Genomic DNA, 17,509 nt, shown 5'->3' on the forward strand with positions numbered 1-17,509 from the left:
GTGAAACCCCTGCTGAATCAGGCCAATGGTCCCTCCAGCCCAGCATCCTGTTCTCACAGCGGCCACTCAGATGCCCCAGTGGGAAACCTGTAAGCAGGATCCGACCCCAAGAGCAAGTCTCCCCTCTTGCGTTTTCCAGCAACTGGCCTTCGGAAGCATTGCTTCCTCCAGCTGTGGAGGCAGAGACACAGCCATTCTGGCTAGCAGCCATCGATAGCTCTCTCCTCCTCCATGAATTTGTCTAGACCTCTTAGAAATCCATCCACGTTGCTGGCCATCCCTGTCTCCTGGGGGAGAGGATTCCACTGTTGGACTGCGTCGCACGAAGGACTTCATTTTAGCTGTCCCGTTTTACATGCCATCAAATTAGAGCGGACATTGCAGTCCGCACAGGGAACAAAACTACAGATCCAGCCCTGGTCCGAGGCACAGATCCTCATGAAGCTTCAGGATTATTATTATTATTATTATTATTATTATTATTATTATTATTTAACCCGAGGAGAGCAGAACCACCAATAAACAACGGAAGACAGCTGTGGGCATGAGAGGTGACCTAGGAATTAGTTGTTTAGCGGGAGATCCCTTGAAAATAATTTCGAGCCCCTTGGAGCCGTGTTTTTGCATTATGCTGAAGCTAAACACAGGGACGCGGATGGAGCCTAGGACTTGCCGATCAGAAGGTCGGCGGTTCAAATCCCCGCAATGACGGGGTGAGCTCCCGTTGCTCGGTCCCTGCTCCTGCCAACCTAGCAGTTCGAAAGCACGTCAAAGTGCAAGTAGATAAATAGGTACCGCTCCGGCGGGAAGGTAAACGGCGTTTCCGTGCGCTGCTCTGGTTCGCCAGAAGCGGCTTAGTCCTGCTGGCCACATGACCCGGAAGCTGTACGCCGGCTCCCTCGGCCAATAAAGCGAGATGAGCGCAGCAACCCCAGAGTTGGCCACAACTGGACCTAATGGTCAGGGGTCCCTTTACCTTTTTTAAAGCTAAAAAGCCCTGAAGCTGTGATCTGTAGTGTTCCGCCAATGGAGATAGATTTGATCTGTGATTTGGATGGGAAGGAGATAAGCCCCTTAGGGTATGTGGGTGTAATTTTAAAAGCATCCATTTTAAAAGAAATTGTGTGTGTGTGTGTTCCCTTTTGCACTCTCCCCCCTCCCTGACTTCCATGCCTTCCTCATTTTCTGCCTCTCTTTCCATTCCTCCAGATTACTCCCCCTCTCCCCTCTCGGCCACTGAGATTCCTGTTCTTGGGTTCTCTTCCAAGCCTTGGAAAGCACGGTCTGCTGAAGGAGGAAGTGGGAGGAAGAGAAAGAGGGAGCGCGCTTTGGTCTTCCAGCTTCCTTCTGCAGTTCTACGTGCTTTTTTTGTGGGGGAGAGTTAATGCCTTCACCATATCATGATAAAGGAGGCAGTGAGCTGCTGGGGAAGGAGATCAGATGGGGCCAGGGGAAGTCCTAAATACACAATCCTGTTCTTTATATTACCGTATTTTTCGCTCTATAAGACGCACTTCCCCCTCCTAAAAAGTAAGGGGAAATGTGTGTGCATCTTATGGAGCGAATGCAGGCGGGAGGCTCTGCTCAGAGCTCCCTTTAAAGAGCCGTGTGGAGCGTGTGTGCGGCTCTTGGGGGCCTTTCCCCGAGGAAAAGAGCTCCGCGTGCTCTTTAAAGAGTTTTTGATCTTGCATTTTCATGCATTTCAGGCTCTTGGGGGAGCCTTCATCCCGCTGCCCTGAAGAGGCTGTGTGCGGCTATCCCAGAAGCCAGATCCCTCTTGCTGTTCTGGCTTCTGGGATTCAGAATTTCTTCTTTTCTTGTTTTCCTCCTCCAAAAACTAGGTGCGTCTTACGGTCTGGTGCGTCTTATAGAGCGAAAAATACGGTGGCGCCGGCCATTATATTTTTCTCCTTTTCGTTATAAATAAATGGTCCTCTTCAACCAGGCCTTGGGCTGATTAACATCTAATGCCCTTTTAAACGTGGGGTGAGGGGTTTCTTTTTGTTTGTGTTCTTAATTATGCATTTTGTGGTTTTTGATCTTGCATTTTCATGTTGCGAACCGCCCCAAGAACCACAAATGAAGGGTAGCATGCAAATACAATAATAACAGATAGAAAGAAAAATTGCAGGAGCAATTGCAACGTCAAACCCCGATGCAACGATTCAGAAGGGTGCTATTGTACTGTTGAGAGTGTATTAACTTGTGGTCTGTGTGTGTGGTTTGGGAGCTGCACGGTCAAGGGAAAAAACAATGTTGCCCAGGGTTGTAAAGTCTGTGGAGAGAATAATTGGGTGCACTCTTCCCACCTTGGATCAAATCTACGCTTCTAGGTGCCATAAGAAAGCGGCAGAGATAGCGCAGGATAGTGCGCACCCCGGAAATGATCTCTTTCAGCTTCTGCCTTCTGGAAGAAGGCCCAGGGTTATAAAGACTAGGACTAGCCGCCTGAGAAACAGTTTCTATCCAAATGCGATTTTGGTTTTAAACGCAGTGTAAGGTAGTCTCTACGGGAGTATATTGTATTTAATTATGGGGTATCAGAGTTTTTAGGAGGCTAACCAGGCTGGGATAGCAGGCTTGTTGGTTTCTGAATGTCTGATGCAGATTTTCAATTTTGTTGTTCTGTATGGGACAACGACAATAAAGATCATTGTATCGTATAGTAGCCGAGGGTAGCGAAGGCTGCTAAGAGGCCCAAGGAAACTAAGCAGACAGGACTCCCCCACGGCCCCCGGAGCCCCCAAGGCTGTTTCCCTCCTCCAGCTGGGCCTGAAGCCAGATCGAAGCAACCACCACCGTCCAAGACAGTCTAGGGACAATAGCCTTGAAGATCCCATGTGGGGGGGGGGAGAAGGAGGGGACTGTTTCATCTGCTTGCCCACCCACGCATTTCGGCCCCCTCTCCTTACTGTGGACACATGTGATGTGTTCTTCTCTCAGGGGGCTGTGCTGCGCTGCCTTCTCGCCGGGTCTCTCTTGGCTGCCTTCGGTGGCCAGGTCGCCTTCTAGCCTGATCCCGGAAGGATCCAGCGGCCTGTCTTTGTCCCGGGGCCCCTGGAACAGCTCCTCCGCCGCGTGGCCCCCGATGCTACAGACGTTGCTGATGAGAATGGTGGCGTCCGTGACTCCGGGGAGGGAGCAGAGGTCGCCGTCGGGAGTGAGGGAGGCAAAGCCGTTGGGGAGGGCGTCCATGGGGCCTGCAGCGCGCGAGAGAGAGGCGGGAGGGTTTCAGAGGCCTCGCAGGGACCCACATACGTTAATAGCAGCACCCCCCAAAACTACTACACATTTCGGAAAGCGGTTTCTTCACCCGTCTCGTGAGATATCGGTGCCAAGCTTGGAGCGACGAGGCGGGGGAGACTGTTCTCATCAGTGTTTGGACACTGCCCCAACCCATTTTGAACCAAGACGATTCCAAACAATTTTGACACCTCTGAGGTTATCATTGACCAAGATGGCGGGCTGGAACGTTCAGGGCTGCACTGATTTTCAACCAAATATGAAAATAAACTACCGTATTTTTCGCTCTATAAGACGCACCAGACCACAAGACGCACCTAGTTTTTGGAGGAAGAAAATAAGAAAAAAATATTCTGAATCTCAGAAGCCAGAACAGCAAGAGGGATCGCTGCGCAGTGAAAGCAGCAATCCCTCTTGCTGTTCTGGCTTCTGGGATAGCTGCGCAGCCTGCATTCGCTCCATAACACACACACACACACACACATTTCCCCTTACTTTTTAGGAGGGAAAAAGTGAGTCTTATAGAGCAAAATAGGGCTGTGCAGTGGTTTGGTAGGAAGAGGAGCTCTAACCTCAGGACTAGGGGTGGGAGGCCAGAAAAACCAACTACTGCCCCCATTTGTCCAGTGCTGAGGGTCAGGCGACCTCTCATCTATGGCCCCTGTGGTAATGGAATCTGTTTGATTCGGGGCCAGACCCTGGCCAGGTATTCTCCAGGTAAGTTCCATGCACAGCCCTAGAAACTAACAAACTACATTATCTATTTATAAATCTCAGGATCCCCGCCCCCCGAATTCCTGGGCAATGCTGGGCACTTTCTGATACTACAGTATATATTTTGTTCTTGTCTTTTCGCTATGCACTGGACGCCTCTTAAGATTTGATGAGCCTCCGCCTATCTTGGGAGACAACGGAGGAGGACTTCACCAAATTTCTCATGACTGTTCCTGAGATCAAAGACCAGGTTTTTTATCTGTGTTTGGATGCAACTGGACGCCATTTAGATGGCAGAGAGAAATTCGAAATGGAGTCTCCTTCTGGAAATTCCTGCAGCCAAGCTGGTGCCCAATGTCTGCTTTCCCTTTGGGAAAAGTGAGAGGGGGTCTTGTCGTCTGGGGAGCCCAGGACCTCCAGACACACAGCCTGGTCTTGTGCCCAGGCAGAGCGAACGTTGCAAAGCTGCACTGATTCTAACCACCAACTCTGAAACTGCATTGATTTCTTAGATCTCTTAAGCGACACCCGGTACAGTACCTGCTGCTTAAGAATATAGGGAAGAAGTTGCCTTATTACTCAGACAACTCATCCATCTAAGCTCAATAAGATTTACTCCCAGGGAAAGCAGCTCTCAAGAGCAGTGTTTCTCAGACTTGGGTATGGACTACGACTCCCATCATCCCTGACCGCTGGTCCTGCTAGCTAGGGATGATGGGAGTTGTAGTCCAACTAGTGATGTGAGGTGATAATATTCTCGAGAATGAGAATATTCTCTGCTAGAAAATTCTCCGGAGAATATTCTCCACAAACTACAAATTCTAATGTAAGAACCAGTTTTACAACCCAAATTTAAAAAACTAGTAAATAATAAGTCAAGCTGTAATAAAAATTTAGACCTTCTATGAGCCTACTGTAATAATAATTCAAGTTTAATGCTATAATATTGTCGTTTCAAATTTAGGCCTACAACCACAGTTTTAGAACTACTTAAGTATTTGCAGTAGGCCCACTGTACTATGTTTCCCGTGTAATGCTACAATTTTTGTGCTCTTTTATATAGCCGGTGCGGGGACGCGGGTGGCTCTGTGGGTAAAACCTCAGTGCCTAGGGCTTGCCGATCGCATGGTCGGCGATTCGAATCCCCGCGGCGGGGTGAGCTCCCGTCTTTCGGTCCCAGCTCCTGCCCACCTAGCAGTTCGAAAGCACGCTTAAGTGCAAGTAGATAAATAGGTACCGCTTTATAGCGGGAAGGTAAAGGGCGTTTCCGTGTGCTGCGCTGGTGCCGGCTCACCAGAGCAGCTTCATCACGCTGGCCACGTGAGCCGGAAGTATCTCCGGACAGCGCTGGCCCCCGGCCTCTTAAGTGAGATGGGCGCACAACCCTAGAGTCGGACACGACTGGCCCGTACGGGCAGGGGTACCTTTACCTTTATATAGCCGGTACGATTGATATTATGATGGTCGTTTCAAATTTAGGCCTATCAAAGAATGTGAATTCACTGCGTTGCCCCATTGAATAGAAGTGTCCGTACAGTTTTTGGTTGCCATCTGAACAAGTACGTTAACTAATTATATAATTTTCAATGCATTAAAAAGAATGTTCTCCTATTTTAAATGAAAATTCTCTAATACAGTGGTGCCCCGCAAGACGAATGCCTCGCTAAACGAAAAACCCGCAAGACGAAAGGGTTTTCCGATTTTTTAGCGGCTTCGCAAGACGAATTTCCCTATGGGCTTGCTTCGCAAGACGAAAGCCCACAGGGAAATCTCTGGGGACAGCGGGGAAGCGCAGCGCGCCTTCTCCTCTGTTCCCGGACCTGTCCTGAAGGCTTGCGGTGGGAGGAGGGTTTTTCCTCCCCACCGCCAACATTCAGAACAGCATTCTGAATGTTGGTGGTGGGGAGGAAAGCCCTCCTCCCACCGCAAGCCTTCAGGACAGGTCCGGGAACAGAGGGGAAGGTGCGCAGCGCTTCTCCTCTGTTCCCGACCTGTCTTGAAGACTTGCGGTGGGAGGAAGGTTTTCCTCCCCACCGCCAACATTCAGAAGGCTGTTCTGAAGGCTGACGGTGGGAAGAAAAGCCCTTCTCCCGCCGCCAGCCTTCAGAAGAGTTCCCCCAGGGCTGCCTAGGCTGCGGATAGCAGCCTGCTGCCCCGCGCGAGGGGCGCTCTTAAGCAGAGCGCCCCGCGCGAGGGGCAGACATTCGCAGCTTGGGGAGCCCTGCAGGACTTCCCCGCAGGGCTCTCCAAGCTGCGGATAGCAGCCTGCTGCCCCACACGAGGGGCGCTCTTAAGCAGAAGGCTGTTCTGAAGGCTGGCGGTGGGGAGAAAAGTCCTTCTCCCCCCGCCAGCCTTCAGAAGAGGTCCGGGGACAGACTGTCCCCGGACCTGGTCTGAAGGCGGTCTCCATAGGAACGCATTAATTGATTTTCAATGCATTCTTATGGGAAACCGTGCTTCGCAAGACGAAAAACTCGCAAGAAGAAAAAACTTGCGGAATGAATTAATTTCGTCTTGCGAGGCACCACTGTATTCTCATTAATCGAGAATATTCTGCAAAAGATTATTCTAGAGAATTTAACATCACTAAGTCCAACAACCGCGGGAGTTTGAGAAAATACTGCAACGCCTCGAAGGAGGCCATCTTCACAGCCTAGGACCCTCGTACCTACAGGATCGCCTCTCCCGGTACGCCCCACGGAGAGCCTCAAGGTCCATAAACAGCAACACCCTAGTGGTCCCGGGCCCTAAGGAAGTCAGATTAGCCTCAACCAGAGCCAAGGCCTTTTCAACTCTGGCCCCGGCCTGGTGGAACGCTCTGCCTCATGAGACCAGGGCCCTGCAGGATCTGATTTCTTTCCGCAGGGCCTGTAAGACAGAATTGTTCCGCCGTGCCTGTGGCTTGGAGCCAATTTGATTCCCTCCCCCTCTTTTTTTTTCTTTTTCCTTTTCTCCTCCTGTGATGAGGCTGCATTTTAATATTTTAATGTTTCAATATTTTAATGTTGTATTTTAATGTTGTATTCAAGTTGTATTCATTCAACTTGTTTTTATTATTGCTTGTTAGCTGCCCTGAGCCCGGCCTTGGCTGGGGAGGGCGGGGTAGAAATAATAATAATAATAATAATAATAATAATAATAATAATAATTATCATCATCATCATCATCATCTTTCCCAGCTCAACTTTGAGATGCTAGGGATTGAACCTGGAACCTTTGCCACGGAAAGGAAGTTCAGGTGCATTATCACTGAGCTTGTCATGACCACTCACCACTTGGTTTCTCCCTAAGGAAGAGGAGGGAAAACACCAGCCCTTCTCCATCAACCTGGCCGGGACAGAATGCCACCTGCCTCCCCTTCACCCCATCCACAGGCATCCTGTTGGTCTTCGTAACAACTGCGTAAACAGATGTGCATTGTCTCCTCTGCCATAGCATCTATAAACACCGCATTTTTCGCTCTATAAGACGCACTTTTCCCCTCCTAAAAAGTAAGGGGAAATGTGTGTGCGTCTTATGGAACGAATGCAGGGGGGGCAGGCAGCTATCCCAGAAGCCAGAACAGCGAGAGGGATCGCTGCGCAACGCCTCTTGTTCTGATGCCTTCACAGCGATGCAAGATGAAGGACGGAAGGGAGCCCTTAAGGAGCCCCTTCCGTCCCTCATCCTGCTTCGCTGGGAAGCCAGCAGACCAAGAGGCGCTGTGCAGCTCTCCCTCTTGCTCTGCTGGGTTCAGCAGAGCAGCGCAGCGCTTCTTCAGTGACACGGGAGGAGGTAAGGAAGGGACTCCGTAAGGGCTCCCTTCCTTTCCTCCTCCCGCTTCGATGAAGAGTGTTGCTTTGTCTCGCCCGCCTCCTCCGATCCCCCCAGCAGGGACAACACTGATAGGCGGCCAGCAGATCCAGCTTCCCCAAAGGTGGAAGATCCTCCCTCCTCTTCAACATTTGATTCAGTCATTTTGGACTCACCGCTGTCCATGGAGACGCAGGTTAATTCTGTGTCCAGGGCAGCTGTCTACCAACTCCATCTGGTGCACAGGATGAGACCCTCCCTGCCCACGGACTGTCTCGCCAGAGTGGTGCTCTGGTTATCTCCCGCTTGGACTACTGCAATGCGCTCTACGTGGGGCTACCTTTGAAGGTGACCCGGAAACTGCAACTAATCCAGAATGCGGCAGCTAGACTGGTGACTGAGAGTGGCCGCCGGGACCACATAACACCGGTCCTGAAAGACCTACATTAGCTCCCAGGACGTTTCCGAGCACAATTCAAAGTGTTGGTGCTGACTTTTAAAGTCCTAAACGGCCTTGGTCCTGTGTACCTGAAGGAGCATATCCACTCCATTGTTCAGCCTGGACGCTGAGATCCAACGCCGAGGGCCTTCTGGTGGTTCCCTCATTGCGAGAAGTGAGGTTACAGGGAACCAGACAGAGGGCCTTCTCGGTGGTGGCGCCCGCCCTGTGGAACGCCCTCCCATCAGATGTGAAGGAAATAAGCAGCTATCCTATCTTTAAAAGACATCTGAAGGCAGCCCTGTTCAGGGAAGTTTTAAATATTTAACGCTGTATTTTTTTTAACACTTGATTGGGAGCCGCCCAGAGTGGCTGGGGAAGCTCAGCCAGATGGGCGGTGTATAAATAATAAATTATTCCTATTCTTATATTTTTTATGGTCGGGTGCGTCTTATAGAGCGAAAAATACAGTATCTGGTGGAAACGGAGCAGAGGGGCAAGCGGCTTTCCCAGAGGCTCACCTAGTGAACAGCCGGGGCAGGATTTGAACTGGGCACCATCCAGCCTTCACTGTGATGCTAGCCCACCTCGTATACAAGCAAACACGGTGGAAAGGCACACCAGTTTAAGAAGGCACAGGCAGGTATTTAAAACTGCGGCAGGCCAGGTCCGCCAGGCTTCCCCTCCCCTCGACAGTCATACCCTGGTGGGAGAGAAGGGACAGGGAAGGGTCTTTTCATCGGCTTTGCCCAGCTCCATCAGGCACCTCCTGCCCCTGAACTGTGCCAGTGGGGCGTCTCGACCCCCATCGTTCTGCCCAGACGCTGAGGTCCAGCTCCGAGGGCCTTCTGGCGGTTCTCTCATTGCGAGAAACAAAGCTACAGGGAACCAGGCTGAGGGCCTTCTCGGTGGTGGCACCTGCCCTGTGGAACGCCCTCCCATCAAATGTCAAGGAAATAAACAACTACCCGACACTTAGAAGACATCTGAAGGCAGCCTTGTTCAGGGAAGTTTTCAATGTGTGACATTTTAATGTATTTTTAATCTTTGTTGGAAGCTGCCCAGAGTGGCTGGGGAGACCCAGCCAGAGGGGCGGGGTACAAATAATAAATTATTATTATTATTATTGGAAGAACTGTTTTTATTTTCCTCTTCCCTCCCTGCCCCTCTTTCCTTGTGTGCTGCGTAGTTGTGTGTTTTTGTTAAGAGCCTAAGCCTGCAGGTAGGGTCTCGTTCCGATTGTGCGTAAACTGCTCTGGGAGCCTTTTTTGGCTGAGGAGGAGGGTGCTGACGTGCCGAATAAATACACGAATAAACAAGAAACGCAGCACGCTACACATAATCCACACAGCGCAACTAGCTAGCCCCCACAAACACCAGGAGGGGTCGAAGGGCAGCGGTTAAACGTGAGCTTTACCTCCGTCTCCATCCAGGCTGTGCTCTGCCTCTCCGCCCTTTCTAGTCCTGGGGGAGGCGTGGGCCCCTCCGCCAGGGTACTTGAGCAGGCCGGCGGCTTCCTCCTCCAGCTCGGCGGCTCCGGGGTCTTTGTCGAAGCTGACCCTCTGCAGCTCCACGTACTGAGGGTAGGGCGAGGCGTCGTCCATCAGGGCCCCCAGCAAGCTGAGGCGAGAAGAGGCCGGAGGGGGCGAGGAGGACGACGACGCAGGGAACGCCCCGTCCAAGTCGTAGTCCAGGTGGGGCTCGGGAGGGCGGGGCTTGAAGCGGGCGGGGCGGGGCCTGCGCTTGGCCCCGCCCCGGCAGTCCTCCTCCCGCAGGGGGCAGCTTTTCTTGTATAGAGGGAGGTGGTCGTCGTCGGGCTGCGAGCCGGGCGAGAGGGACAGGGACGAACGTGCCCGCTTTGCCCCCGCTGCTCCCCCTCCCCGCCGGCGCCCCCTGGAGGCCATCTTGCCCCACAGCTTCCAATGGAAAGCCAGGGAGGAGCTCTTGGAGTAGAGGAGCATGCGGAAGGCCCGCAGGGCACGCCGGCGCTGGCGGCGGAAGCAGCGCGACCTCGGCGCCCCCAGGAGCTGCGGGCGCCTCCGGGAGCCGGACCCCGTGGCCACGTCGAAGGGCCAGGCCCGGCCCCCGCTCCGGGGGACCTTCGCCCTGCCGGCTTTGCTCTGGGCCGGGTGGGACTGGCCCACGCCGGCCACCTCCCAACCGGACATGCAGGGGAGGTCCCACCTCCCTTCTTCCTCCTCGCTGGCGGAGGACGAGGGGCTGAAGCCCAGGGGCTGCTTCTTCGCGTAGGCCAGGCGCCGGTTCCCCTCGAAGCAGCCGCCGTGCTTGCGCTCCGGCTCGCCCCACTCCTGGGAGGGGCGGCACAGCTTGTCCCGGTGCCCCGTGGGGTCGCGGAGGCTGGGGGACGGGCCCCCCCAATACTTCTCGTCTTGAAACATTTCCTTCATGGTGCCGACGTGGCTGCGGGGGGAGAGAGAGAGAAAGAAAGAAAGGGCTGCGTTACGGTCATGGGAGAAGAGTAGGAGGGGCTTCCGCACTGAGAAAACCAGAGGCGACAGGACGCATGGAGATACCAGTATACCTGAAGGAGCGTCTCTACCCCCATCGTTCAGCCCAGACACTGAGGTCCAGCACCGAGGGCTTTCTGGCGGTCCCCTCATTGTGAGAAGCAAAGCTAAAGGGAACCAGGCAGAGGGCCTTCTCGGTAGTGGCGCCCACCCTGTGGAACGCCCTCCCATCTGATGTCAAAGAGATAAACAACTACCTGACATTCAGAAGACATCTTAAGGCAGCCCTCTTCAGGGAAGTTTTTAATGTATGACATATTAGTGTATTTTTGGTACTTGTGGAAGCCGCCCAGAATGGCTTGGGAAACCCAGCCAGATGGGCGGGGTACAAATAATAAATTATTATTATTATGGAGATGGCTGCTTGTTTAGCATAGTGTGCATGTCTAGCATTGGGCACAGGCAGGAGACGTTGTACAGAATGCAGAAACACTTAGGTGGACGTAAGACCCAGTTCCTGCCTGGCCCTCCCAGCTTGCCTTCAAGCAACCTTTCCAAATATCTTTGCATCCATGAAGACCAGACAGTGCTTTAATGCGTTTAAGAAAAACCACAAACACCAAAGCACGTCGGAAGCTGGACTGCGTACCTCCAAGACTACACTTCCTACACAGGTGGTGGCTAAGTGGTTAAGGCAGTGGGCTGGGCTCTGCGAGCATGGGTTCAAATCCCATCCTTGGTGTACACTGGGAGTTACGTTTTGAGAGCCAGTGTGGTGCAGTGTCTCAAGACTAGGAGCTGGGAAGGACCAGGGTTCAAATTCCCACTCAGCCATGAAGCTCTCACAAGGCGACTTTGGGGGAGTGGCTGCCTCTCAGCCTAACCTACCTCACAAGGCTGTTGCAATGATCCAACAGGGATGGGGAGAACAATGTATGCTACCTTCAGCTACTTAGAGAAAAACTTTGTATATAAATGCAATAAATAATGAAAAGTTCAGATAACTCAATGCCCTTTTTCTTCCCTTTCAAAGCAAGGGAGAACGTTTGCCCCTGAAGATATTTGCACAAAGCTATCTGTAAAATGTGACTCCAGTTTGAGCCACCGTTTGGGAATTTGTTCCTCCATTTTTCTTCTTCTGCACACAGTTCCCAATACTGATTCCTGGCTCCCTTTAAACTAGTCTCGCATGTTTCATGCAGATTAGGGGAAAAGCTTTCCACACACCTGAGATGACCTGGCATTCCCCTGCCAACTGGAGTGCTTGCTCATTATACCTGGCTGGCTTCACTCAGTGTGGGTGTTACATCCCATGACAGAAAACTCCGCTGCCAAAGAGGGAGCTGAACAAGACGGTCCCTAAACCAGGGCTGGAAAGCTCAACTGAAATATCTGAAGGTGCAGGAGCTTGCAGCAAAATTAGGATGGGCTTCCCGGCTCAATGAACGCCAACCTCCCCCTGCCCCCCCCAGCCTCAGGCAAGGGGGCCGCTGCCACATTATTCACTTAGTTACAGGACAGATAAGAGAAAGGACTTCTTCACGTAGCACATACTTAAACTATGGCACTTGCTCCCGCAGGAGGCATTAACGGCCACAAACCTAGATGGCTTTTAAAGAGGACTGGACAAATTCATGGAGGAGGGTTATGGATGGCTAGTAGCCATGATGCCTCTGCCCTGTCTCCTTCTGAATACCAGCTGCTGGAAACCATCGAAGGAGAGTGTGCTCTGATGCTCAGGTCCTCCTTTTGGGTTTCCCACAGGCATCTGGTTAGCTGCTATGAGGATGCTGGACTAGATATGGTCCTCTGTGGCCTGATTTAGCAGGTGCTTCTTATGCCACGCAAAGCGGGTAGAAGAATGCAGGTTCAAGAGGACATCGTAGAAAACCGAGGGTTTGACACAAACCTGTTTGCCGAGTGAAGTGTAACTCGGAAAACTGAGGTTAGTGTCAAACCCTCAGTTATCTGCAAAAGCCAGTACGGTGGTTACATACGCTTCAGGTTACAGACTCCGCTAACCCAGAAATAGTGCTTCAGGTTAAGAACTTTGCTTCAGGATGAGAACAGAAATCGTGCTCTGGCGGCACGGCGGCAGCAGGAGGCCCCATTAGCTAAAGTGGTGCTTCAGGTTAAGAACAGTTTCAGGTTAAGTACGGACCTCCGGAACGAATTAAGTACTTAACCCGAGATACCACTGTATAGGAGAGTGTAACTCCATCTCTCTCTCTCTCCTATACTGGCTTTCAGTATGGGAATAAGGCTGGGAAGGCAAAGTGCAAAGGGGAGAGGAAACCAAATCGCACCGCCTTGTCATTTACTTTGACTGACAGTCCCTTACTTTGGCAGAGACATCCAGCCACCTGAGAGTCTTTTACCTGCAGATGCTTAAGACACCAAGTTTTCTGAATGCAAAGGACCTGCTGTCCCACTGTGGTCCCAACTGGAAGGTTGGAAAGTGCCCAACTCAGACCTTTGGGGGGGCTCCATCCAGCTCAGGAGCCTCTCCCAGCCTTACCAAGAGACGTTGCTGGGGATCAAACCTGGGACCTTCACACATGCACTACCCCCAAGCCAATTCCCTTTCCCTCCAGAGGTGTGCACTTTGGCTCAACAACACACAGGAACTCTCCAGAGTTTCCTAAGAACGAAAGAAACACCTGCTGGATCACCTAGCCCAGCACCCTGTTCTCACAGCGGCCGACCAGATAAGAAACCCGTAAGCAGGACGTAACTGCAGTGGCACCCTTTTCCCCTACAGCAGTTTCCAGAAACTGGCATTCAGAAGCATCGCTGGATGGAGCCGAAGCAGTAACCCTCCTGCCATCAACATAGTCCTTCTCCTCCCGGAGGCGTCTTCCTCCTCTTACCTAGAGACGCCGCTGGTGGCTGAACCCAGGACCTCCTGCATGGAACCACAGAACGGTAGACTTGGAAGGGACCCCCAGGGTCATCCAGCCCAACCCCCTGCAATGCGTGCAGAGCAGGTGCTCTAACCACTGCCCCGCCATGCCCTCTTCCCCTTCACTGAGCAGCAAGCAGATATATATATATATAGAGAGAGAGAGAGAGAGGGACCCCTGACCATTAGGTCCAGTCGTGGCCGACTCTGGGGTTGCAGTGCTCATCTCGCTTTACTGGCCGAGGGAGCCGGCGTCCAGCTTCCGGGTCATGTGGCCAGCAGGACTAAGCCGCTTCTGGCGAACCAGAGCAGCGCACGGAAACGCCGTTCACCTTCCTGCCAGAGCGGTACCTATTTATCTACTTGCACTGGTGTGCTTTCGAACTGCTAGGTTGGCAGGAGCAGGGACCAAGCAATGGGAGCTCACCCCGTCGCGGGGATTCGAACCGCCGACCTTCTGATCGGCAAGTCCTAGGCTCTGTGGTTTAACCCACAGCGCCACCCGCATCCCATACACACACACACACACACATATAATATATTTCTTCTCCAGACACAAACAGGCCGAGTTTCCCTACCACCCCCACCCAGTCCTGCCCCCTGACCTCCCTCAGCCCTTTAGGAAGGGGGCGAGTCTGGCAGGGACCTGCCTGCCTGCAAGGGAATCTAGGTGCACCTCTCACGGAGACCCCATGGGGTGGGGGGTGGGGAGGGGGCGTGGCTGGGCAGCGTTGGTGGGGGGGAGCCCAATACAAAGAGGGGGAGGGGAGGGGGCGTGGCCGGGGAGATAACCGGGCGGGTTAACCTGGGCGAGGTGTGGGGCGAGGGGGCCAGCCGCAGAGGACGACGGGAAAGGAGGGTTGGGGGGCGAGGAGAGGAGGGTCCCGCGGTGAGGGAGGCCGGGGAGGCCCAGGGACGGGACCCGGCCCCTCAGCGCGCGCGGGGGCGCCTCACCTTGTCCCGCAGCGGGGAGAGAGGCGCGGGACGCGGCAGAGGCCTCTCTCTCACGCCTCGCCTCCCAGCGCCGCCGCCGCCGCCGCCTCCTTCCCTCAGGAGCCGCCGCGGCTGCCGGCGCCGCCCAAAGGCGTCATCAGCCGGCGTCGGGGCGGGGCCACGCCGACGGAGGAGGGCGGGGCGGGGCAGCCCCTCGTCACCTCTCCTTGCCCAGCGACGTCACGACGCAAGCCTCAGCATCCGGGCATTTCTGCCTCAGTCCTGGCGTAACGGTTGCTTGACGGAGGGGTTGCGGAGTCCCAGCAGCGTCGCGTTCTTTGCACGTCGCCGCTGCCCTAACTCCTGAGGCGGCGGCCCCGTCGGGCGCTGTCCGACTACGACTCCCGTCATCGCTCGCGGCTTGCCGCTGAGGCCGACGGGAGCTGTAGTCCATCAGCGTCTGGAGAAACGGGGGGCCCTAAAAGAAAGAAAAAATATAAATATCAATGCGACAGGAGCGTAACAATCCCACATACGGAGACAATATCTAGTATTCCAGAAGCCGGCTTCCCTCAGCCCGCTGCCATCCAAGGGCTTTTCCGACTACAACTCCCGTCAGCCCCTGGGAACCAGCACACCTGCGCTGGCAGGGGCTGTCGGGAATTGTAGTCCAGAATCCTGTGGAAACTATTATTATTAATTACATTTGTATACCGTCTTTTAGCTGAGGACCTCAGGGTTAGGGTTCGCAGCATTAAAAAAGTTTGTTGGGGTGCTGGGTGGGGTGAACTACAGTTCCCAGAATTCTTTGGGGGGAAAGACTTGGAGACCCAGGGGTGGCCCCTGGCAATGTTGGTGCCAGAGAACTGGCCATTGTGTACGTGTTGCTGTTTAGTCCTTTAGTCGTGTCCACCTCTTCGTGACCCCCTGGACCAGAGCACGCCAGGCCCTCCTGTCTTCCACTGCCTCCCGCAGTTTGGTCAGACTCATGCTGGTAGCTTCGAGAACACTGTCCCACCATCTCGTCCTCCGTCGTCCCCTTCTCCTTCTGCCCTCCATCTTTCCCAACATCAGGGTCTTTTCCAGGGAGTCTTCTCTTCTCATGAGGTGGCCAAAGTCTTGGAGCCTCAGCTTCAGGATCTGTCCTTCCAGTGAGCACTCAGGGCTGATTTCCTTCAGAATGGAGAGGTTGGATCTTCTTGCAGTCCATGGGACTCTCCAGAGTCTCCTCCAGCACCAGAATTCAAAAGCATCCATTCTTTGGCGATCAGCCTTCTTTACGGTCCAGCTCTCACTTCCATACATCACTACAGGGAAAACCAGAGCTTTAACTATATGGACCTTTGTTGGCAAGGTGATGTCTCTGCTTTTTAAGATGCTGTCTAGGTTTGTCATTGCTTTTCTCCCAAGAAGCAGGCGTCTTTTAATTTCATGACTGCTGTCACCATCTGCAGTGATCATGGAGCCCAAGAAAGTAAAATCTCTCACTGCCTCCATTTCTTCCCCTTCTATTTGCCAGGAGGTGATGGGCCCAGTGGCCATGATCTTCGTTTTTTTGATGTTGAGCTTCAGACCATATTTTGCGCTCTCCTCTTTCACCCTCATTAAAAGGTTCTTTAATTAGAGGTGAATGCCATTGTGTACACTCACCTCTAATTCTAAGATGTCAAAACAAAATAAACTATCAAAATACACAGGGCGGGTGCACATACGTATGTTGTTTGTTTGTTTGTGTGTGTTTGTTTGTTCCTCTGCGCTCCCTCCCATCGCTGAGCCCTGGAGACGGAAGTTAATTGGGAGAGGGTGTGATAGGAATTTTGAGGTCTTAGATATATGTTCAGTGTTCATAAGTGTACCAACCAAGCACATACACAGATCAGCACAGGAGGACTGACCTGGGACCATTTTGATTCCCAAACTGAGCAAATGTTTTCTTGGCAAGGTCAAAGTGGGAAAACTCCCATTGTCTCTTTCCTCACAAATCCTGTCTTAAGGGCACATTTAAGATATGAATAGGGTGTGAGCCTGTGACCTGGCCCAGGAACTAAGTATTTATCACTACAAAAGAATGGCCGGGCTCCCCAGGCAATCCAATCAAGTAACCTGCCAGACAGGAGATAAACAAGGACAGGAGAAAAACATTCAAATTTCTGTTTGGACCGCCTTTTTTGTGATGTAGGTGTGATGTATCTCAGGGGTGGTCTTAGGTTACACCCCTTCTGTGATGTATGTATGATGTTTCTGGGGGTGGTCTTGATCTACAGGGTGGCAATTTCAAAAGTCTTAATAAGGCCTTGCACGCCATTATTCTAGGTTCCTCCTCCGTCCTCCTCCGTGTGAGGGGAGCACCCTGTTGCAACAGATCAATAAAGATCAAACTTACTAGCTGCTTTGCTTCTCAATGTTCTCTGGTTGGCCTCTATTATCTTCTCCTACCAATAGGGAACCTATGTAAGGACTCTATATGGGCTCTTGGATACCCCATAAGGGAAAAGGGCACTTTTTGTTTACAACAAGGGGCAGACATCCCATAGTCTGTGCTACCATTTACAGGTTTGCGCTGGACTGGAGCTTGCAAGCTTGAAATGAATGAGGTGGAGATAAGGTTGCTGGTTCAGGAGCATCCAGACCTGAGACCTAGGGGCAGCCCCCAGGGATGCCATGGGGCGGCCCACCCCAGTGTTTCTTCCCTCACCCTCATCTATGTAGATGTTTGCACCCAGCAGAGTTGTAGTGCTCTGGTCAGTGCTATGACTTCTGCGTCCTGGGATGAGGTTGGGTATTGCTTAAATCCCACCACTAAGCCCTGGAGACGGAGGTTAATTGGGAGAGGGGAGGAGGAATCCAAGGAGAGCAGACCCCCAAAAGGAGAAAATTGTAAGCTGTGAGGGAAGCAAAAGGATACAGACTGTGATCCTTACATCAAAGGCTTAATTAAAATTATAGTGACTCTTCGGTGTTGAGAATAACACACCCAGTGGCAGGCTGTTTGGCATTCTTCATGAAAACTGTTTCACC

General features: G+C 52.6%; 1 protein-coding gene across 1 annotated transcript in view; it reads right to left on the bottom strand.

Moving 5' to 3' along the window:
* SENP3 (SUMO specific peptidase 3) overlaps nucleotides 1–14,676 on the bottom strand; it is a 37,663-nt gene extending 22,987 nt beyond the window's left edge. Inside the window, exons 1-3 of the mRNA XM_083580933.1 lie at nucleotides 14,513–14,676; nucleotides 9,606–10,609; nucleotides 2,913–3,200 (exon numbers count right to left, since the gene is read on the bottom strand). Of these exons, the coding sequence (XP_083437059.1) occupies nucleotides 2,913–3,200; nucleotides 9,606–10,596 (1,279 nt within the window). The 5' untranslated portion in view covers nucleotides 10,597–10,609; nucleotides 14,513–14,676. The remainder of the gene's footprint in view (nucleotides 1–2,912; nucleotides 3,201–9,605; nucleotides 10,610–14,512) is intronic.
* Between the last annotated feature and the right edge of the window lie 2,833 nt (nucleotides 14,677–17,509).

Source organism: Podarcis filfolensis (assembly GCF_964270895.1).
Source record: "Podarcis filfolensis genome assembly, chromosome: 13".
In the NCBI taxonomy this organism is placed as follows: Eukaryota; Metazoa; Chordata; class Lepidosauria; order Squamata; family Lacertidae; genus Podarcis; species Podarcis filfolensis.